General features: G+C 42.9%; 1 protein-coding gene across 2 annotated transcripts in view; it reads right to left on the bottom strand.

The window, feature by feature from the left end:
- The window catches only part of LOC116304640 (putative aarF domain-containing protein kinase 5), a 49,865-nt gene extending 25,431 nt beyond the window's left edge, over positions 1-24,434 (bottom strand). The window contains exons 1-9 of one of the 2 annotated variants that reach the window (XM_089034528.1): positions 24,106-24,434; positions 23,190-23,253; positions 22,741-22,917; positions 21,152-21,175; positions 20,407-20,559; positions 19,448-19,561; positions 18,786-18,917; positions 1,204-1,287; positions 185-266 (exon numbers count right to left, since the gene is read on the bottom strand). In XM_089034528.1, coding sequence (XP_088890654.1) covers positions 185-266; positions 1,204-1,287; positions 18,786-18,917; positions 19,448-19,561; positions 20,407-20,559; positions 21,152-21,175; positions 22,741-22,917; positions 23,190-23,253; positions 24,106-24,377 — 1,102 coding nt within the window. In that variant the 5' untranslated portion in view covers positions 24,378-24,434. The remainder of the gene's footprint in view (positions 1-184; positions 267-1,203; positions 1,288-18,785; positions 18,918-19,447; positions 19,562-20,406; positions 20,560-21,151; positions 21,176-22,740; positions 22,918-23,189; positions 23,254-24,105) is intronic. The other variant, XM_031714399.2, reaches the window with a different exon arrangement.
- Between the last annotated feature and the right edge of the window lie 9 nt (positions 24,435-24,443).

Here is a 24,443-nt window from a genome sequence, read left to right as displayed (position 1 = left end):
ATTGTATCCACCCGATAGCCTCACTTATATGATTCTTAAAACAAGAGGATTTTTTTCATTGCCGGCTCAACAGCTATTCTTTCTCATGTAAATCAGACTAGACCAGATTCATTTGTTGCTGCCTCCTGTCATGGTTGCTATCACGTGATGGTGCAAAGCGCAAAGCCTCAATAATTGAACAAACCATTAGCTGCGTGAGGGTCCCCGTGTAAAAACCCAGTATGGAATATTTGTACTCCAAAAGCTTTGATCATCTTGGCAGCAACCTAAGAAAAGAAAAACCAATAATTCATCTTATGCATGTTCTCAAAAGCACGAGGGGAATCGTCTTCACCGCGATATGTTCTTCCAAAGGCCACGGACATTTTCAATAGGGTCTACAGATTAATATACGTGCTCTCTATCTCCAATCACAGTCAAACTGAAACGCTGGGGGTAAAGAAATATGAGTGTTCTGAAGCACGGAAAACACTCGTACGTCCGCCATCTTGTTTTTCGAATTTTCGCGCATGCTTAGCGGTTCTTAAGCCGTGTCCTTCATCGCGATGAATTAGGTTTTGGTAGACGTCGATTAAGGCGTTTCCGCGTCATTCATTAGGCGTTGCATTGAAACTTTTTCCCACAATGCCATGGAAACACTTTGATTGACGTCCAACAAAAACCTACTTCGTCGTGACAACGATTCTGAATTATCTGCATGTTTTTGACAATTAGTACGATTGCGCATGCGCGCGAGTTAGAGTAGTTACGAGTAGGATACTTACTACATTGAGTTACAACACGTACACGCGTAACAAAGAGACTTTAGGACTTGCAAAAAATACACTACTGCTACATCAAACGGAAGTTTAAATAACTTCTCTCTGCGGTTCTGTGCCTTAAAATTCTGTCTTCCCTGTGGACGAGTTGACTTACAGACTCGTACCCAGTCGTCATTTGTTTTAGGCTTTTTTGGGCGCGGTATGCACCGGGAACTCACTAAATCCTTCCCATCAACCACAGCGTGAGATCAATAAGACAAGAGAAGCAACTGGGTACGAGTCTGGTTGATTTAAATGACAATGTTTTGAATGAAATCTCCAATGAACAGAACCCTAAAGAGTTATTCCACGACGAAATTCTATACCGGTTGACGTCCCCGTCGTAGACTTTGCAATTCCTAAAGTTCTTAATATTGACGGTTGTGAGGACCTTTACACTTACATCACTAACATCAAGACCAGCAGCCTTTATTTTATCGACTTCATCAACTCGACATCCATCAATAAATTCGGTTGTTAGAACTCGCTAGGGGATAATAAACATATACAAAAAATTAGAGAACTTACAAAATTCCAAACGCTACTCGTTAGGCAAAACGGTTTTCGTATGAGTGGGAAACGATATGGTAAATTCGTAGTCGTACTGTTATGTAGCCATACCGTATCTCAAAGGCGTAACCGTAAGTACTGTAAGGGTTGTGGTTGCTTGAAAAATACAATGGGAAGGCAATTAACCATACCGTCATTTATGTGGTAAGTCATTTTACGACTCACACGATCCTAAATCAGCCAAAAAAGCGCGCACAACACAATTCAAGCACACTCAACAATTATACTTAAGATTAACTTTGTATAGACTATTAGATACGAAAAACGATATTCTTGAGCGGTAATATTCGTCGTAAAATCAAGGTACAAAGTTCAAACAGATCGAAAAACATAAAGCTGTAGTGAAAACTTGGAAATGCGCGCACGTGCTGTAGCAGCAGTAAGGGGGACTCGCGATCGATGCCGTATATTTGCGGGTTTAACCCGGGGAATTACGAACGCGGGTACAGCAGATTTACGGGATTTCCCGCGGTGTGTCCCTTACTGCTGCTGTGTTGGGTACCGCAAACGGAGGTTAAAATATCCTTTATATATAATGGATACCATCAAAAGTATCAAGAACAAGACTGTGCGCAAACTTAGAACCCAGGTTCTGGACAGGTTAGACGCAGACTTTGCCTTTACGACATTTATGGAAGGTAATACGGATGAGACTATGACGCAGGAAAGAGCAGAACAGATAATCGACCTAATGCCCGAGGGTAATTACCGTTTGGAGTTGACCTTTATAAAGTATCTGGACGGGGAATGGATTATTGAAAGGGGCCGCAATCCCATTAGAGCGTCTGGTAAAAAGAACCTGTTCGTCTTAAGTAAGGCTACCAACCCGGGAGCATTAGAAGGAATTGACATGTTATTCTATGAGGTTGCTTACCCTGTTACAGTGGTAATTTACGGGGCGTATGAAATGCCCACGCCAGATGTAAAGAAGTTACAACCAATGCAACATCCTGGTAACTGTGTTGGTAAGCTAGTCCGGGAATTCTTTGAAGATGCTTCCCGTGGTGGTAAGTTAACCTTAAAGCGCCGAGAAGCCATTCGAAAGTGGGAGCATTCTACCCGCAAGACTGGAGGAACCATAGCCAATATTAAGAAGTTGGAAGTGGCATTAGAGCGGCGTATACACGTTAAAGATATCACAGACGGGTTTATTTACTCTGGGACTCACAAATATGGAGGTAGAGGAGCTCCTATTGTTATCTACCAACATAATGGGCACGCTTGGCGGGAACTAAGGTTTCCTAAGAAGGTTAAGACCTCAGTCTACAAAGTATCTCCGTTAGCAGACTTGGTTCATGAGAATTCCATCTGGTTAATGGACGCAGAAGGTAGGCAATTTATGACACAAGACGGTACTTTGTATAGACCCGAAATGGAACAGCTGAAGATAGACAGCGTTTGTGAAGACCTGGGTGAAGATTTTCCCGAAGTATTAAGTTCTCGTTCCCTGGACTTCTTAGCCGCAAAGAAGCGTAATGGCTGGAAGCCGACTCCTAGCGACCTTCCAATTCCAAAAGCCTGCATAGAACATGGTCACGGAGGTCTTTGGAATATGGAATACGACGAGGACGAGTATGTCTCGCTGGATATGAAACATTGTTACCCTGCGTCTTTCAAAGGCCTAGGAGATTGTAAAGAGTATTATGACCGTTACGGACATCCGGGCAGCCAATTCTTTAGGGTAGCTTTGGATGGTACGTACGATGCCCCAGCAACAGGATTCGTTAGATTGACCAGCTGGAAGCTAAAGGAGGGATTACATCCCATAATTTACGCGTGGTATGGGAAGCATCTGCAAGAAAAGGAATGGATCCCTGTGCCGCTATTAAAGTTCCTCGAAGAACGGAAACTCCTTACGTACGCTGCTCATGAGGCAATATTATGTCGTCGGGAGTTTACCAAATGGCTGCCAGAAGACAATGCTACCGCCCGCATAGTTATTGGTAAGTTCACTCAGGGCGCAAAGGAAGGGGAGAAGCACATGCAACGCCGCTTAATCACAGATAAAGGAGAATTAAGCTTCCTCGTGCAACGAGCTCACGACCAAGGTTCAATGGTGTCAGTAGAGAAGTGGGATCATTTCACAGATTCCCTGCAACAATGGAATGCCTTGTGTTACTATCAAGACCACAGACCGCAGTATTACCATCTGCGTGCTAGCATGTTAGCTTACGCCCACATTAATCTCTTAGCGATGTTGCTGCGGTTTGACAAGGAAGACATTCCAAGAGTAGCTACTGACTCTTTGTACGTCAAACCTGCAGTGCTTGAAAAGATGCAAGAGTTCTACACCGACGACGAATTAGCAGAAAGCGGGCAATGGAGGGTCAAGGACGAAGAGATAAAGGCCTGGCGAGCAAGAGTAACCTACGACGGTAATCATACTAAAGGAACGGTAACCCCGACTGAGGAACCATTACCAAGTGTCACAGACCCCATTTCTTACCACCGCTTCTCTTATCTTTACGGAACAGGAGGCAGTGGTAAGACTACCAGAGTCCTGCAACTATTCCCTAAAGTAACCGTATTAACTCCTACACATCGTTTAGAACGCGAACTCACCGCTATGGGCTTTGAAGCACAAACTTACCATAGTTTCTTTCGTTGGAATGGCACTAAATGGGTCCCAGAAGCTATTCATGATATTCCTCCTGTGATCTTATGGGATGAAATCTGTACTGTGCCCTTAGAAATCCTAAAAGAGTTCGTAGACTTCCTAAAAGGTAAGTGCCAGGTAATCTTCGCAGGAGATCCTTGCCAGCCACCCCCAATAGCAGGGGAAATGCCCCACGAATGGTTAAAAGGAATGGTAGATTACGCAGAGGAAATTAACACCGATTACCGTAGCAAGGATCAAGTAAGGAACCTCAAAGCGGAACTAAGGGGCCTTACAGACGCTCAGCAATGTAAAGTACTCCGTAAGAGAGTACGAGCCAAGTCCTATGAGGAATTCATACAGGCCTGGAACCCCAAAGATGTTGTCTTAAGTAGTAAGCGTGCTTCTCAGGCCCGTATTCAAAAAGATCTGTTAAATATTCACCGCGAAAGATTCCCCACTAATCTCGTACCCGTTTGCTATAAGCCCCGAGATACCAGAATGCAGAAAAGAGACGTACGGGTACCTGGCACTGACATTACTTTAGAGAACGCAGTTACCCACGATAAAGCCTGGGTGCAAATGAAAGACGTAGAAAGGATTACTTCCCACCCCGATTGGAGACTTGGTTACTGCATGACGGTACATAGTGCCCAGGGATTAACCGTAAAAGAAACGATGTGGATCATAGACCAGCGTTTGTGTTGGAGTAACTTAATTTACACCGCCGTAAGCCGCGTAGAATACGCCAAGCAATTGAAAAGAGCTTGGGGTCCGCAACTGCGTTACGATAAGACCCCAGAAGACGTAGCCAAAGAGAACATTACGAAGAAACTCCTTCGCTACAAGCGCCACGACGAAGAAAAAAATATGACGTTCGACCTCTGCGTGGACGACGTCTATAAGAAAGGGGCAAGGTGTGCCAAATGTAACATACCTCTACTATGGAGGTTTGACCCGAATGACGATCAGCAGTTCTCCGTGGATCGTATCAACAACAAACGCGGGCATTGCAGAGGTAACGTAAGACTGACATGCCTAGAGTGTAATCGGGCGCGCGGTGCTGCGCTACTCTGAGTCTTTGGGGACTATGAGCAGCTCTTCCATGACAAATCCACGACTTGGGCCATTTAGGTAATACAACACGGGTTGCCCTTCCTTGGTGACGGACTTTGAAATCTCATACGTTTCCAAAGACCAGTTAGGATCCGTGGCTCTCTTACTGCCACCTTCGAGTTCCCCCGGCTGATAGAGGTATCTGACCACTATGTTGCGGGGTAGCTTTTTTTCCTTCAGTCCGACCGCCCTCGAACTTCTAACGTAGGACTTGTGTTCCACGTGTTTCTTTTTTATGGCATCCCTGGGTTTTATTCCCGTAGCCCTGGCCGCCTCGTTGTTCAAAGCCGCGATGACCTGGGGGAGCCTCTGAGTCCATTCCCTGTTGCGTTTGGAGGGATCTTCCAGCTCTTTCCAATACTGGTACCCAAAGAGACGCTCGGCCAAGGTTTTATTAAATCTTTCGACGATGCTCTGACCCCTGTGGTACTCAGCTTCGGCTCTCCTAATTTTAGTGCTGTGGTCTTTCAGGGTCTTAGTAACCACGCCCATGAACTCTGTCCCCGCATCCACTTGCAGCAGCTTAGGCCATTTCAAGACGCGCTTATAAATCCTACCTAGGGCTTCTGCGACTTCCCCAGAATCCTTGCTGGTTATGGGTTCGGCGTCCTTGTATCTGCTTGCGATATCAACTACGGTCAAAGCGTATTTATAGGTCTTTCTTCTCACCTTGTCGTGCGGTAAGAAAAGCAAATCCGCCTGATGAACTTCATTGGGGGCATTTACGGTGAAGCTGGGTCTGGGAATGTACTTGGGCACGGGAAGATAGACCTGCCAGAGGGTTTGTTTTCTTAGCCAGTTCTTAGCCGTTTCATCTGATACCCTGGCCGCGGTCGCGAGTTTTTTAATAGCCGACGCTCCTTTCCAATAGCCTTCAGGCCCATAGTAAATCCTTTTGAGTTTGTCCTCTACGCGGCCCATTATATGAATAGAATCGCGCTTCGCTTGATTCAAGCGAAGGATAAAACAAGATTGATCTTACGTCCATTGAAATCCACCGTCTTTCCGTCCACTTTAATGGTGATGTTTATGCTTTCCACCAAATTAGACAAGTCATAGCTCAAAGAAATGGGAGTGTATTCTACTGGGTCAAATGGATTACCCTTAGGTAGAAACTTGGACATAAGAGAAGACTTTTCTCCATTGTTGTAACTATGGACTAAATCGCAATAGACTTCGTAAGAGGATGCGACTTTCCATTTCACATCATATGTACTGCCGCTATTTATCGTGGTACTAGTAAGACCCAGGAGTTCTACCAATGAACTGTCCTTCAAATTAGCGCTTCCACTATTTTTCTTGAACTTCATTTCATGGGGTAATCCTGTGGTAAGAGTATATCCATGCTTTGCTAGCTCCTTAGCCAGTGTTATGGGGGTGTAATGGGAATCTGGCAACTTTGGTTTGTTGGCATTCACAACGACAAAGCCATTAATTAAATTATACCAAGAATTGTACAAAGAGCAACTAACCAACCTAACCCTTTCCGCGCGGATGGGAGGATTCAGATAAGTGGTAAAGTCATTCTTGTCGCTTTCCAAAAAGACGATCATTATATTAGATACGCCAAGGCCACGCCTCCTGCCAGCCCTGCGACTCCTACGAAGACCAACTCACTATTTTTTTGTTTCTTAGAAGGCTGGTAGTAATTCTTAAAGTCAGGCTTCTTTAACGCCACTGTGGGATGCGCTTGCGCATAAAGTTTAAAGGCGTAGTCTGTATTTTCGAAGTTCTTATCCGCCTGCATCTTGTCTTGGTAGTTCTTGTCCAACCAATCCCGGTAGGCTTGTCTCTTCTTATTCCAAGCCTCCACGTCCCTTTGATATTGCTCCAGCGCTAAGTCGTGTCTTTTCCTTTCGGCGTTAGATTCTGCGTTTCTATCACCGCTAACTAATTTATCCAGATATCTACCACCATAATTAGCCCCTGTAAATGCTAAAGCTGCAATAACTCCACCTGCGACTAAGCTAACCATTATATGTTAGGCAGGTACTTTTCCTTCCGTAGGTAATCCTTTAGCATGATAGCCCCGCCAACGGCAGCGGTCATCTTAGCAAAATTAGCGAAGCTCTTGCTTGGGTCTTCAGTAAAGTCTTCTTTGAGCACTTTCTTACCTACCCAACCAATACCCGCAACGATGGAAGTAATGATAGCTGCTTCTTCAACAGTTTTCAACAACGCGGTCGACATTATATTACAAAGCGAGAAGGTTATTACTCCATTTCAGGGATCTTACTTTTTCTAACCTCCACAGGTGCGTGATATGTTGCGGCCTCCCACTTTACTTTTGGCTTCGTAGCCCGCCATTGTAAGTAGAGGCTGCCTGCTGCTATAGCAATTCCTATCGCGCCAATGACGTAGCCTGGATTGATAAAGGATTCCTCTTCTTCTACCTTTTCCTCTTTCTTTGCTTTGTTCTTCCTGTTCATCTCCGCGAGCTTCTTCCCCGCGGCAACTCTGCCTGGAGATTTAGCCTTGGTAATCTTCTGCTCCTCCTGAGGTTGCTCTGCCTTCGACTCTGGTTCACTCATTTATATCTAAGGACTTGAAGGACTTGATAAGTACTTGACAACGACTTGACTAAGTACTTGAGAATGACTTAAGGACGACTTGACGATGACTTGACTAAGTACTTGACTAAGTACTTGAGAATGACTTAAGGACGACTTGACGATGACTTGACTAAGTACTTGACTAAGTACTTGACAACGACTTGACGATGACTTGACAACGACTTGACTAAGTACTTGAGGCGACTTGATCAGGTACCTCAGTAAGTGCTGCCTGAAAGACCTTTTCGACTTCTCTGTCCTTCTTGAAGTCCTTCCAAGACACCAGTACCTCCTTCAAGTCGACATGCTGAGCTACGTGCAAAGCCGCAGAGGCGACTGCCATTAACTTACCGCACTTCAAAGACAACCACCCGCAGGTTATCTTAAGTTCTTGGGATATGACATAGTCATCTCTTATGTCCTTCTGTAGTTGCTCCACGTCGTCTATGGGCAGTGCAAGTCCAAGCAATTTAGTCGCAAGTCGGATAGCGGAGTCTGCTACGGCGTCCGTGGTCTTACTTGCAAGGGCGGCCTCGTACCTTTTATGGAACTTTTTGACTTCCTCTTCTGACAACTTATTAACCTGCTCATGGGTAAGTTCCTTACCTATCATTTCTTTGCACTTCCCCGAAGACACAAGGATGTTAAGTTGTTCCTTAAGGTTACTTTCATCTAACTGTGTGGGGACTTCATCTAAGAGCTGCTCAATATCCATATACATTAGGAATCATAGATTCCAACCGTGTAGGGAAACCTCAAAGAGAAGATCATTTTGGAATGTTGGTGCGTCTTTAGATGCCGCATGTATTCGTGTAACTGTTCCTTGCTTATCTCGCCTCCATAGTCGCTTAAGATGGTTTCCAGGTCAGACTTACTTGGAGTATAAAATACGACAAGTGAACCTATGTTTTCCCTAAAAGGCTTAGAGACGCTGGTAAGCTGCTGCGAGAGCAACCAAACGCTGATATTGTCGTGTCTGCCGCTAAAGGCGAGTTTAACGAGCTCTGACGTGCGCTTTTTTACATCGTCCCCGCAGGCGATGTCGTCCAATATAAGGAGTGTCTGCGTATCTTTAGGGAATTGTTTGTGCCAGAACTTAAGATGGCTGGATAACTCGTTGGGGTCTAAGATATCTACAAAGAAGTCATCGTCTTTCGCGCCTATGCCTTCCCAGGTACGGTTATTCTTGTAGGTGGGGCAGAGCAGCGCTATGTAGTCGAAACGGTATCTAAAGGGTCCTAATAGCTGCTCCACGACGAATTGTGTCTTTCCACAGCCGGTGGGTCCTACTATCAGAGCATTGCAAGGTATGTGATCTGGATTCATATATAGATGGAACCAGTGGAAGCAATGCAAAGAATTGTCGCCGACGCAAAGGATAAAAGAGACACCATAGAAATGCAAAGGGAGGAGATCGATCGGTTAAAAGAGCGCGTGCAGGAATTGTACGATGAAATGTGCGGCCTGAAGCGTGCAGAACGGTTTGGCGCCTTGTTGACGATGGCGACGTGGGCTAAGGAGTCCGTTAAGGACTTCATTCAATATCCCCCCTAGAATGTTAACAATTAGGTTAAGTAATTGTTAAGGAATGACATACCTCGAATTAAAGGCACCCTAGAATGTTAACAATTAGGTTAAGTAATTGTTAAGGAATAACATACCTCGAAATAAAGATGTCTTAGAATGTTAACAATTAGGTTAGATCTTTGTTAAGGAATGACATACCTCGAAATAAAGATGTCTTAGAATGTTAACAATTAGGTTAGATCTTTGTTAAGGAATGACATACCTCGAAATAAAGATGTCTTAGAATGTTAACAATTAGGTTAGATCTTTGTTAAGATGTTATATAGTGGTTATCGTACTGTTATGTATAGATGGACTGCGCGGCGTGTAAAAAGAAGTTTAGCTCCAAGCAAAGACTACAATACCATGTCCGTAATGGTGTTTGCACAAAGAAATTGAGTAAAGTTTGTAAGGATTGTGGTAAGGAATTCAGTACTGTTCAAAAGATGCGACAACATCAGGACAAGCGTATTTGCATACTTTGCAAGGGCTGCAATAAGGAATTCCCTTTGGGAATGCAGCAACACTTAAAGAGAGGAGTTTGTGATCAGACCAGGCAGTGTGGTTTCTGCAATAAGATACTTAGTAGTCGACAACGTCTTCAAACGCACCGGAAAACACATGAACTAAGTTATAAGTTCCACTTTAGGAGCTACGACTTAGAAGGCGTGGATTGCTACCAATGTGCGGATTTGATGAGCCGCTGCCCGCATAAAGAGGATTACTTAAGGAATCGCATAGATTACCATAAGAAAATAGTCCGTACTTTCCCCTCCTTTGAACGCGCCGAAGGCGTTCCGTGGACTAAAAGGGAGTATTGGAGGCAGGAGTGTAATCGCTGTGGTTGTGTCAGAGAAGAAGAACATATCTTCAACTGCTTAACAATTACTTAACCTAATTGTTAACATTATCAGACATCTTTATTTCGAGGTATGTTATTCCTTAACAATTACTTAACCTAATTGTTAACATTATCAGACATCTTTATTTCGAGGTTCCCAGTGTCTTAACAAAGATTTAACCTAATTGTTAACATTATTGGGTGTCTTTATTTCGAGGTTCCCAGTGTCTTAACAAAGACTTAACCTAATTGTTAACATTATTGGGTGTCTTTATTTCGAGGTATGTTATATGCTAGCCTACGCAGCTGCCTTTCTGGGAGGCATTCTAATTACCCTTTCAATATATGGACTGTATTACTTGCGAACTACCTGCCGACTGCATTACGACTCCCAAAGCACGTAAAAAATACACCTGCCTTCATTGCGACAGGGTATTCTCCGAAGGATCCTTTGTGGGGCATTGGTGCTCTGCGGATCCTAAAGCAGACGTCCTTACGAATGCAGAGGACTCTCAGGCTCATACTTGACTACGTCAAATGCCCACCTGCCATCCTTTTTACCATGACTCATAACATGGGTAACGTCCTGCCCTTCGATGGCGTACCTTATCCTATCGGGCGCCCAAAGGGTGTATGTTCTTTTTTTATTCTTTAAGACCAAGCGCAGGCGGTCCAAGTCTTCGAAGACCACATAATTCTTTATCTCGTAGATTTCCCCTATTCCTAAATCCTTCCAGCGTGTCTGGATGAACTTTAACTCGTTAAATTTATCCTTGTCCATATATTCTATGAAATATCTTTAAGTGTGTTGCCAAAGTCTCCGAGGTTTTAAAGACCTTACAACACCACCTGCAGGGAATTCGTAGGTGTTCAGCATACGCAGTGATCTCCCTGCAGATTTCGTCGTAGTCGCTGCCTACGAGCACCTTATAGCCGTTTTCTTCATACCTCTGTAAGAGTAGTTGCTGATCTTCAGATAACCTGCCGTTGCCTTTCGGGGTCTTTAGCTCTATGCAGAATCCACAGTAATGTGTATGCGCATTCAAGATCATTAAGTCGGGTTGACCGCGTTGATATCCTTTCTGCCAGCACTTTATACGTTTGCCAACCGAATCCTGCAGTTCACCCAGACCAGGGGCTATGAGCATTTGGGGGTAAAACCTGCGGATGTAGTCCACTACCTTTTTATGTAAGTCGAACTCATTTTCTATTTTGAATACCAACTTGTTTGGACCGTCGAAGCGCTTGTCTATTGCATATTTACCCGTCTTACGCAGCGTGGGTAGGACTTCCTCAAAGACCCAATCACGAAACTCCACAGCTTTGGGTAGTTTGGAGCTAAATATCAGTTCGTACAAACCAGGTTCGGATATAAACACGGCATTTGGTTGCGTAGTAAAGGAGCGGTGATTCGCAGCCCCTTGTAGATCAACCCATTTTTTCTGGTATTTCTCAGATACGTGTGCTCTAATTGCATCTCTAGGGCGCTCATAGCCCAACGCCAAAGCCACCTCCTTCGCTTTGAAGTACAAAGTTTCGCCTTGCACTATGCATTGCAGTTTCGTACCGTTGTTTTCAAATATTTGCAGCATTGTATATCTAAGAAACATTTTAACCTTAATAGGCAACACTTTTAAGTTGGTTCATTTCTACGCTCAGTTGCGCGTCAGACACCACAAAGACGTAGCAGTTTATCTTGTCGCCGTCGCCCGCGGAGGCATTTTTGGTGCGCTTGATCTCCAATGTTATGCCATCCTGGGTGTTTACCAGCCGCAGACCCTGACCATGTAGGTCTTCGTCGTTAATGGTGCGCATGTCAATCCATAACGCGTACTTATCATTAAAGAATTCCTCGGGGCTAATTTGGTCGCCAAACTTGCGCATTGCCTCCCTGTACACGTCTGCGGGCTTTATTCCCTGCGAGTAGACCTTGTTTGGAACGCCGTTTATGTTGACCCCTACGTTAGTAATGTTAGGGTTGTGAAAGGCTTCGGAGTCGCGCTTACCGGCTTCGTAGGGTTTGGCAAACACCAACATCAACCCCGTGAGACTTCTTCGGGGGAGGTTAATACTTTGGTTAATAACCTCATCCGTCTTATCCAGGAAACTAAATGTCTTGTACATCACTACGTGGTCGTAAAGGAATGCCTTCCCGGAGCTGTATTCCATGCCAGCGCTACGTGCCAGATCTTCGCTGTACACGGTCTCGTACTGCAGCTCTAAGTTGGTGATAGAATAAGGATCGACAGCCCCGCTAATCGCGCTGTCCATGCCTCCAATAACGTTTGTAGTGTCTGCCAAGGTTACTTCAAACTGTAACTCGGATAACTGTCTGGGGTAGTACACGCCATGACTCGTAATCACTTCGAAATCCAAAGGGATAACGTACTTGCTACCATAGGCGGTCTTTACCCTCGTCGCGTCTGCTACTGCGGTTGCTCCGCCGGAGTCCGTAGGCGCGGGGTTGGTTTCACTGCGAAGCTTACGAATAATAACGCTTCCAATTCCCTGCTCTATCTTTTGTGCACGGTCAAAGGCTGTTAGCCACAGATCCTTATACGTGGTGTACAAATCGTACCTATTCAAATCCAAGAGGGATTCCCCTGCGAACTTGATTCTCATCTTAGAAACGAGGTTCCTACCCACGTTATTGACGGTATAGCGCTTGTCTGCGGTACTTGGTTGCACCGCTAGGTCAAACCTTAGCGCCAAGGTACCAGGAACCAATACTAGGTTATCTGTTAGGCGGGGTACGCCTACGTACAGCGTTTCTCCAGGTTTAGCGCTAGAAGGCGTAAAGGTGACTCGGTGAAAGGTGCGTTCTGCTTTTAGTCCGCCAACCTGCTTAGGTAATACGTTTGGGTTTAACTTTGAGCTTATCATATATAATGGAAGTAGAAGGAACGGATTTCGATCCCACCACCGATGAAGGCCAAGTCGATATTAACGATGAAGAATATGAAACCCTGCTTCCTGATGACAATGTAGACCCCCGAGGCCTTTTTGATAAATTGCTGAGCAAGTATGGCGTCAGGGCCCGCGATGCTATGTGTTCCTTGAGAGATAAATTTAGGTCTAAGAACCCCCACACGCCCATTCCAGAATACTTACAAATGGAATCCCTTGGCGTGCGGTCGGACTTAACAGCGGACCTCCTCAATGACCTAAGAGAGCGATACCCAAACATAAACCTGGCTACTTTGGACTTCCAAATAGGAGACAAAGGGCAGGTTCAAGTTAGAGAATCGGGTAGGGAAAAATGGCACAACCTGTATCAAAGGAGAAATACCAGCCTGCTTAACAACCAGCTTCCAAAAGGAGTCACAAATGCGCTGGGAACGCCCAACTTGACGATGCTAAGCACTTTGACTCAAGAGGAAACAAAAGTTGCTCAAAGGGCCTTTATTAGAGGTATTTCGAACCCTGGCTACAAAGATGCCCTCAGATCCGCAATCAGACTGCAAGAGGAGCGCCAGGAAAAACTCAACCAATTAGAGACCGTCAAAGAGGAAAAAAGCAAACAACTTGAAGAACTTCCAAAAGATAGCGACGCGACTGGAGGCTTAATGAGATACTTAGAGAAAATAAGGGCTGAAAGGGAAGCACTTAAGAATGAAATACAGGAAAATAATATAACCATCGATGACCTTACGCGACAACTCGATATGCTAACCAAAGATGAGGGTGGCATCACTAAGCTCCTTGATGATTTTAAGGAGGATAACATAGCATTACAAAATAGAATAGAAGAATTGGAAGACGAATTCATGAAACAAAGTAGGTTAACCACTGAGAGTCATGCCGCTGAAATTGCAGACTTTAGAGCTAGGTTGACTAAGCTGTTGGATGAAAAAAGCGGTGTGGTAAAAAGGTTACAGACTGCGGTAAACGAAGCGGCGGGGAAAGACGTAGAACTACAGCGCTTAGGACAAGAATTAATGGAGTCTGTTAACAGAGAAAGACAAGTAATGGTGGACAAGGCAGTGGCGGAGGAACAAATACGGCAACTTCAACAGGCCGTCGAAGACTTGGAGTACGAAATAGATCGACAGCGAGTAATAATCGAAGATCAAACGCGCCCTGAAGAAGAAAGGGAGGCAGCCCAAAAGGAAATAGAAACCCTTCAGGAAAGAGTCGCGGAATTACAAGCGCAAATAGAAGGTAAGGAAAAGGAGCTGGGGCTTACCACCAAGGAAAAGGTAAAAAGAGCCCTTTTGAAGTATGGCGTTCCGCTGGCATTCGCGGTTGCTATTAGCACCGTAGTAGGAGTCATCCTATCCACGCTTAAGGCTACGGGCGCGGGCGTAAAGAAATTAGGCAATGGACTAACGGACTTGGGAAAAAAGATGGCAGCCGGTCTTCCTGGGCTGCTGGGTTCGGTTGTTTCCTTGGCACTTAGGGCTGGCGGAGAACTGTTGAAGTTCGTGGGTAACAACATTTGGATCTTGGTCGTCGCTATTGGGGTGGTATTCTTGAAGAAGATGAAGGGCTAATCTTATCCTTGTGTATTACTGGGGGCTTATCGTCGTCGGGAATCCGAGGTGTCCTCGACTGGGGATAAGTAAAGATAGTATTCGCGCCGCCTTGATAATGCGGAACTAGCGGTATGGCGGTCATGGTGCTAATGGGCTTATGATTCCAAATAGCATCCGGTGGAGAAGGTCCCACAGTATTTATTCCTATGCGACCACGAGTTGCTATGGTCTTACCTCCATCGCTGGGACGAATTTGCAGCTTTGCATATTGGCAATTGGCTATCATATGAAAAGTCACCGGCCTTTGATCTTCTCCGCTTACTGGAGGGGGCTCCGAGGAAAAATGAACTGGGTTCCTATTGTTATTTTTTTTTCTGTAAGGCAGTAATGGATGGTCATTCTCATCAACGATCCTAAACCCAGCATTGCACGAATACCCCGTATTAAGGCTAATAGTACACACAAGTAATCCCACGCCTCCAACCTTCACCCAAAGATCAGTGTCAAACCATTCATCATTTACGTACTCCTTCTCCTCTAAGTAATAAAGAAACCAATCTTCCTTTACATGTGGGTTCATATATTTCAGCAAACATAGTTTGCTTCTAGAGACTAAGCACCGTAAAAGTGCTAATGGTCTTGTGGTTATAAGCCGTGTCTCTTCGATTTTCTATGCCATTCACGCAAACGCTCCCAGAATCGTCTACGCGTATTTGCAGCTTTACCTTCCCATGGCAATCGGCGACCATGTGAAAAGTCCAAACCGATAGATTTTCCTCGCTGGCTGGGTTGGGCTCTACGGAAAAATGTACAGGCTCCCTGTTGCTCGTCTTCGCGCGCATAGGCTGCAGTATGCCATTCTCATCCAGGAACCTAAAGCCCACGTTCGCATGGCTGCTCGTGCCAATGCAAATGCTACAAAGGATTAACTTCTTTCCTGAGTAGTTCAGATCTACAGACATACCTGTGACATCAACCCAAGATGCTTGGGTGTATTTTTTCTCGCCTGTGTAAGTCGTATAGACACAATCTACTCCAGCTACGTAGGGGTTGTTCATCGCCATATATAATAGCTCAGACCAATGCTTGCAGCTGCTAGGCCGGCTTTTAGTAAGTTATGGTCATATTCCTCACGTATCGCAGGCATAACCTTCTTTACTGGTTTCTTTGGTTCGGGTTTTCCTACATGCGCCTTCTTCGATGGTTTTTCTACCTCTTTTTTTGGTTTCTCTACGAAGTGAGTAATGCCCTTGGTCATGTCAGAGTTCACGTCATTCACCCCAAACTTCATGTCCTTGGTAGCTCGCTGCAGCTTATTGTTATAACCCACAACGGAATTGGTGTTAATAACCAAATTACTTGGCATTAACCAACAACCAGGCGACAAAGCGTAATCTAGTCGCACTTTAGACTGCTGCACCGCTAATTGATATCTCTGCACCGATTTAGATATGTCATTTTCTATTATTGCAGACTCAAATAAAGTTAGGAATTCCTGTTGCGTTTCCTGTGAAGCGCCTTGGGATCCAACAATGGGGTTGCGGGTATTTACCTGCGCCCCCAGGATGCAGTACACGAATGCTTCAATGCTACGGTTAATCCTGGCTAGGTTTCTTAAGCCTTTTCCTTTCATTAACACAAACGGATCCCAAGTGCCGGGGTAGTTTGTTTGAATTCTAGTAATTAATGAATTATTACCCTTATCACCACCCATATCGCTAAACTCTAACTCATCACTTGGATATTCCTGATGCCCGTAGTCGGCTGGCTTCTCGCCGTTGGCACCCCAAACATAAACAATGCCAAGCCCATGCGTCTTACCCTCCTTATAACGAAAATCTTTTTGCTGTGGTTTGAACTCATTAATTAACCTTTCCAGGGCTGCGGAGTCGTAGCGGTTATTCATTGGATTAAATGCCCCATCTCCCGGTAGGGGTACGTTAAGCTCCTTCAACAACCTCCTTACCGTAAAGGCAACGTGAAACCGCATAAATGAAATGTGGAACATGTCCGCGGCAACACCACAACCTTTAGTGGCAGCCCAAATAGCAAAGTTTAACTGCTGTGACCAATACCGCATGTTGGGTCCTGCTAACCATTCCCTGGCCTCTTTACCTGACGTATGCTTCAACATCGTCTCTTTAAAGATATTCCTTACTACTACGTTAAATGATTGCTTACCCACTAAAATCTCTAGATGCGTTACCAATTTTTCGAAGTTGTTTACACCACCTTCAGCATCGTAAAATGGGTAATCTTCCGTGGTTAATAATAGATTCCTTGGAAAATTAGGTGCTTTATAAACGGGCTTATGAACGGGTGTTTTTGGGTGTAATTTTTCCAATCCCTCTTCCAAATCCTTATTGCTGTAAACTAAGTCATTATACTCTTTGAAGTAAATCCCGTCAGATCTGCTTTCAAACTTCGAGGTTACTGCTTTGGGATACAATTTCTTAAATGCTTCCCAATTCCAGTGGCTGTTATGTGGTTGCTCCTCTATGTTATTTCCAAAAGCGTCGTACATTAGTATATAATGGATGTTATACCATCAGCACCTCCGCTTTATCCTGATTTACCTAGGGAGGGGCCTAACGAATTAAACGCCGAGAACTTCCGCTTGAATAAGGCAAATCTAATCCTCGCTTACTTGGAAGGGCAGACAAAACACTATGAGGAGGTCAGGAAGAAATACGTCAGAGCCCGGAGTACGCTACATAAGATTGCGATAACTTCAGGGTCCATATCTGTTGTGTTAACGGGCTCCGGCGTTGCTACTTCGCTTACTGGGCCGGGAATAATTGTTGGGGTTCCTTTGGCCGGCGTTGGGGCAGCCTGTGGTATTATTTCGGCTGTTGCTACGGGCATTATGAAACAGTTGTCAAGCAAAATATCAAAACACGACACGACAATAGCTCTGTCAAGGGCTAAAGTAAATACGATCACTGACCTTGTCTCAAAGGCTTTGCGTGACAGAAAGATAGACGACGTAGAATTCTCGCTTATTCTGGCCGAAGAGGAAAAGTACGAGAAACTAAAGTCGGACATAAGAAACAAAAAAACAGTCGTAAAAGATCTTTCCGAGGAATCTCGCAAAAAGATCTACCAAGAAGCGAAAGAAGAGCTTCAAAGAAAGCTTGCTCAGTAAACATCTGCTTCGAAAAAAGCAAAACAGGATTTTATTTGCATATTGAACGCCGGCTGTCTGGTTCATATGCAAATTAGTTTCACAAATCTATTTCACAAATGTGAAACGTTTTCACAAATGTGAAGGAAAATTGTGAAGGTTTTGATTGGCCGAAAACATGTGACGTAATCGTCCACTATCTTCTCGGAATCCATCCTAACAGGGGGTGGTTGGGGTCTATTTTGTAAAATATTTCGTAAATTACGTCAGGATAATAAGGAATATCCTTATTCAGCCGACAAAACATCCACTCGGCTTTTGTCATATCAGAAACCTCGGGAATAGACTTACCGGTAATTTCAGACAAAAGATAGGGAATAGCTTTGTAATATTTCCCTAGTTTTAATTTTTTCAACGTTTTCCGTAGACTTTGCGGGGTTGTCTCTTCTAAGTGGTCTATGATTTTCTTCTTTACTTCGTTGTTTAAATATACCGGTCGATAACCTTGGATATGACTCATCCAGTCTCTGAAGTATTTTATTCTTTTGTATGGGGTCTTCTTACGACCTCCATTGGCGTAATATTGCTCTTTGGTAGCACAAGGTACGGCATTACGAATATTCTTACCACATTCGTAACACTGCGCTGACGTGTCGTCTTCTATTTGCATTTTCTTACCACAACACCAGAAACCCTTGGGCTTGGGTATGTTAATTTTAGGTGCTAAGCAAACTATGCAGAAGTTGTTTACGAACTCTTTACATTCATGCATTGTATATCCAACAGAATACCTTAACCTTCGTTTGCAGTACCCAACACAGCAGCAGTAAGGACACACCGCGGGAAATCCCGTAAATCTGCTGTACCCGCGTTCGTAATTCCCCGGGTAAAACCCGCAAATATACGGCATCGATCGCGAGTCCCCCTTACTGCTGCTGCTGTAGGCAGTGTTTTTTAAAGGGTAAATTATTTTATTATTCTTTAAAAAGAGAAGTTTTAGAGGTCCCGTCCCGAAGGTTTGCAGGACATAAAAGAAGTGTTAGTAGCAATGAGATGAGACCCCACCTACTTCCACTGTGTGGTCCATGCCTATGTATGTATGTATGGCTGACGGGTCGTCTCTTTATTTATAGTACAGTACTTACCTTACTGGTCATATCCCAGTATATCTTGGGTACATGTACGAATCCAAGGTGAGCAAGCTCCTTGGAACATCTCTCTCCATTCCGCCCTTCGAGCTCGAAGTCCAGCTCTTGTCTGAGAGTGTCTTTCATATCCTGCCAAACAAAGAATTTTAGTCCGCTTGGCGTAGTGAGAGCTCTCGCCTCTCATCGGCAATGCGACACGGGTTTGATTCCCTGGCTTTATTTGAATTCGTAGCCATATTCCGAGGCAATATTAGGAGGAAAAAGGGACGAAATGGCCGCCACTGCCGCCATCTTGGAAATATATCACCTAAAACAGCCCCGAAAGAGTGCACTGCAATGCCATCTCATGTAAATGAAATATCCATTTTATGGTCCAGAGAAGATGGTGTTTTCCTGAGGTGAAGCAGAAATATCACTTTCGATTTCGCGAACAAATGTATTGTTGCCTGCTTAGAGATGTTGCAGATCTACCATGTGGCGTCCTCTTAGCCAATGAGAAGAGAGAAAAAATGGACTTTGACACTTTCAACTGCCATCAACTGTAGCCGATGATATGATGCTTCATCCCCCTCACCCCCCCCCCCCCCCCCCTCCCAAAAAAAACACCACCGCTAGTTTCTAATCACTTCAGAAAGATATAAGATATATTCAGTACTTACATCCAAAATCCAAGCAAAAGTAAACATTGGATGCATCCACCCAATCACATCAAGAAGAACTTTTAGTGTCCATAAATCGCCATCGTAACGATCTCTTAGATCTATGTACTGCACCTGTGGAGATGAGAATCTAGGATCAACAGGAAGACGAATTGTGTCGACCGAAAACAAAAACTCGAAAATATATTGCTATGTCATAAAAATGTTGGAGAAGCCTGTGTGGCATATTGCTTGTTGCATACCAAGCCCGAAATGCAGTATGGGTGGCATGAATGCAATCAGCAAATGGTCTTGAAAACAAAATGGAATTTTCCCAAAAATTATCTGCGCATTTTCCCAGCATATTTTCTTTCTGTGCTAACATAATTTATGTATGGTCCAAGCAGGGCTTAAAATAACGGCAGACAAGTCAACAGTCATGATGGCTGGCCAAATTAGTTTTAGCTCGGCCATACCTCGTTTCTGGCTCAACGGTATGGTAAAGATGAAGGGCAAGGCAATGATTTGACCTAACAAGTTCTAATTATGGGTGGTCATTGTGCAATGTTGCCTGTTATTTTAAGCCCTGCGAGGGTTACATTTCAAGGGCTTGAAATAGAATTTTCTTTCAGCCAGCCATAGTAAAGGAGCATGTAAATTTTGCATATCATTGTATTATTCATTTGGTAGTGCATTGTTATTTTTGCCTGCCAAACCTGAAATTTGGCCTGTCATTTGGCCATTGGCAGGCCACTATTTCGAGCCCTGATTTCAAATTCCGGATGAAATATGCAACAAATAACTTCATTGATAAAGCCTTCACCACCTTTTTTTGAAATAGTTGGTACTATGTGTCATGAGAAAAAAAAATTCCTAAACACTAACTCCCTTTACAGTTCGCATTAACTAATGAATAACATGCTATTGCACCTTAGCAAGACTATACCTTGACATCTTAATCTTAGTCCATATTAGCTTACCTTCACAGCCAGTGGTTTCCCATCATGAGTCTTAGCCTTGTGCACTTGGGCAAGACTTGCTGCAGCCAATGGATTCTCATCAAACTCAGCAAACATTTCTTTTGCTGTTTTACCAAAATCTTCTAAAAACAGCTGATCCACCTGAAACGAAAACTAAGTAATTTTCTAATTGATGTCATAGTCAATCATAATAAATATGATCTAAAACTTCCTATTTTCATTTTAGTTGAAGTTTAGCATGCTTCCATCAAGTTTTGTGTACATTTATATGTATTAAAGTAAAATATATTAATTAACATATCGAATTGTATTATATTGTGGTTATGTCATAATATGATTTCCTGATTCTTTGCGATTATGAGAAAAATGGTACTGTATATACACACACTGCACTAGTTGTACCATGCATTTTTATCATGGTACCAAAGAATATCACACTGCTCACTTGTATTGTTATTATGTATACACTAGCCATGTATGATGCACGTGAGTTTATCAAGAATATAGGATAAGTGACAAGTGGGGTATTTCATGGTATATGTCAGGAGTATTATCTAAATCGGTCAATTCCCTATTGTTATCACTAAGAAACAAATGATCATTAAGGGAATAACACATGACCCAGAAAATGATTAATAGGTTCAAATTGAAAAGTTAAATTAAATTGTGACTTGCTGCATATTAATAAAAATATACGTCAGTAAAAATCAAGAGCTTAGAGTTTTCTACTTAATATTGAGCTTACCTCTCCTATTTGACGTCTCAGTGCCTAAAAAAGATGGCAATTAGCTAGTATCATTTTCTCTGAGATTAATTACTTATACACAGCAGAATTTAATAAATAAATAAACTAACTTTGTTTATAGTGGATAACAATAGACGGTTTACGGTCATGACGCCCCCTTGTCATGACGCCCCCAGCCATGACGCCCCACGTATACCATGACGCCTCCAGTCTGTACTACCATGATGCCCCCAGCGTAAACCATGACGCCCCTAGTTTCTACTAACACTTATTTAATAAGAAGTTTAACAATATTTCATAGTATAAATCCAAGAACAACAAAAAAAATAACGAAAAGGAAAAAAGTTGACAACAAAATTTTGTAAGTCCGATAAATTATTCGTAATTCAAGTTAGTACCCCGTAGTTGCCGTAAGAACGCTAGTGATCTTTCGTATTATTGTTTCGCTTACGCATAAGTTCTGAAACCTTTCTCCTAAAAGTTTGACACCGAAAATATACCACAAAAGAAAGAGAGTGCTAGTGAATAAAGTAAGAAAAACATTGCGAAAGAATCAAAACCTTTGACACGACCATTAAACTATGTACGAACGAATAATGAGTTGTTTTCGAACGAACGAGTTGTTTTCAGCAGTTGTAGTTCGCAGACTTGTAACCTAATAGTTCTTTGACGTAGGAAGTTTTTGACTTATTCGTAATTTTGAAACGTGTGTGTTTTTGCTAAATATTTTGGTAAATCAGCAAAGATTTCTTACGAAAATCAGGTAGTTTGCTGTTGGATTCCTAATGCATCTGAATGATGTTCTTTAACTCCTAATTCAGCTATATCATGTTCTGGAACTAATTATCAATGACAAAATTCAAGAAGTACATCGCTTAACTACAGAGATTTAGTGTTCGCCAACTTGTTGGTATCGTTTTTAACTCGTGGATACGCGAAGCGTAGAAACGAGTTATTTAAAACCGTAATGATCGTGGAACAACTCCAATAGTGTTCGATTTACGCGGGTTCGTAGCGTTATATTATCATCGTTAAACTTCTTATTAAATAAGTGTTAATAAAGACTAGGGGCGTTATGGTTTACGCTGGGGGCGTTATGGTAGTACAGACTGGGGGCGTCATGGCTGGGGGCGTCATGACAAGGGGGCATCATGACCGGTTACGCAATAGACAGTAATTCAACTGATAAACTTGTGATCCTCTGTTAACGTCTCTAGTTAATTATAGGGACGGGACCACCATTAACGTGTTCATCTGAGCCACGTGAAGGTCTAACCATTTGCAGATGTAATTACAAAGGCAGCACCTTCTCCTCAGTTAAGACCCTGAGTAAAGACCCTGAGTGTTGGTCCGGGTGAGGCTTGAACAACGACCTCCCGCACAACAGACAGACGCTCTTACCAACTGAGCTAACCGGGTGGCGGTTCAAAAGTAGTAGAGGGGAAATACCAATTTTGTACACAGGAAAAATAAGTGAAAGAAAGAAAGGGATGGAAGAATGAAAGGAATGAAATAAAGGAGGGAAGAAAGGATGGAAGGAAGAAAGGAAGGAAGGAAGAATTTCTTTTTTAGTTCATTATTACAATTACCTGATCTCTAAGGACCTGTAGAGTATCAGTATATTGGCTGGGCAGAATATGATTGAAGCAAGCCAATCCTTGTCCAAGTTTGACATAAAGTCCCCCATTTAGTATAGCACCAATGACAATATGATCAGCTGCTCTTTGATGGCACTCATTGATAGCCTTTTTATATGCTTCTCCCTCCTAGGAAAAAAATAATTTAGACAACTTATGTTCAATAACATGGAGGAGAAGAAGAAGAAACCTAAATCAAATTCGAAAAAAATAAAAGAATTGGAAAAAAAAGAGCATTAGCAATTTAACAGCTTACGGGCGATTCCCAAACCCTCTCCCCCCTTTCCTGCTCCATTCAGTAATAAAGCAAGGAATGTTTGTCACTTCCTGTGTGCTGTATCATTGAAATATAAGCACAGAAAAAGCTTCCTATTTCTTGCTTTCAATATTGTAAAGCTTACAGGGTCTAATCCATGCAGTGACCACCAGTAGTCTATTGATATTGACAGTCCAATGTAAAATGATCTGTTAAAAAAAAACAACAATAGTTTTATTTTCAATATCTATTAATCGCTGACACATACATACATATGCTATTTCTATTTATGCAGATCTAGGATTTTGAAGCTAGTAGGGTTCACTAAATAAATCAAGAACGATGCACCTTTTTATTAGCAATTAAAAACATTCAATGCTTAAGCTGACCAACTAATTCCAAGCTAGAAGGAGATGCATAGGCACCCTATGACCTCCCCCTGGAAATTTGCCACTGGGCTATAGGGCTGGAGGACAGTTTTATGATGTTATAGATACATAGAAGATCATAAAATTCCACAGCACTCTACAGCGCTTCTCAATTACATGTGCAAAATCATGAAAATGATTTTGAGACATAATAGAGTTTTGGTGGACCCAAATCAAAGTGTTTCCCAGCGTTGTCGTAAAACACAAAGCTTTTTAGGGCACGTTCTTATGGAATGTCATGGAAATGCATCAATTGATTGACGTCCACCAAAACCTACTTCGTCACGATATGGCAAATTGAAAGATTTCAAGTGTGTGATTGAGAAGCGCTGTTAAGGTCAACGATAACAGGATTTTTTCGTCTTATGGCACAGCATAAAAAAACAGTAAATACTATAGAACAGAAAATGCGATAAACGTAAAAAATAAAAAATAAAAATAAAAATAAAAAAACCTAGTAGAGTACAAACACTAAAAGTGTGCAACATAAATATCACTAAATAGTGTTATTTTATGCTAATTATATTGTTTTCTTTTGTTTAATTAGTGCTATTTACTGCTAAATAGTACTTACGAACAAAATTACAGCCTATCAAATACAAAGCTTGAAGGTTGTCAAAAATAACAAATTACCTAAAAAATCGACCAATTCCTTCAACTCCGACTCTTAGTTTTCGTCTTCTCACAACATCCCAAGGCTTTGCAATATATACTGAATACCCAACACCAACAGCAAAAGGTAGAGACCAGTACCATACTCTTGAAACTCCTTTGCTAACTTGAGTTTGTGAAGTTTTCCATCTCACAGCCCTTACACTGGATTTTGCTCTGCATAAATGGCTCAATCGATAAAATCCAGCACATCTACCTGGGTTAAACCTCGTAAAAATTAAAGCCTTGTTCATATTTGAGTCATTTCTAACGTCCAATAAACCGTGACAATATTAGCATGTTTATATCACACCATCTCA

The sequence above is a fragment of the Actinia tenebrosa genome, unplaced genomic scaffold, assembly GCF_029948245.1.
Source record: "Actinia tenebrosa isolate PJP-AT-01 unplaced genomic scaffold, QUT_ActTen_1.0 PGA_scaffold2__45_contigs__length_23673736, whole genome shotgun sequence".
Taxonomy (NCBI): domain Eukaryota; kingdom Metazoa; phylum Cnidaria; class Anthozoa; order Actiniaria; family Actiniidae; genus Actinia; species Actinia tenebrosa.
Note: the sequence above shows the minus strand (reverse complement) of the source record. Positions and strands in the feature narration are given on the sequence as shown.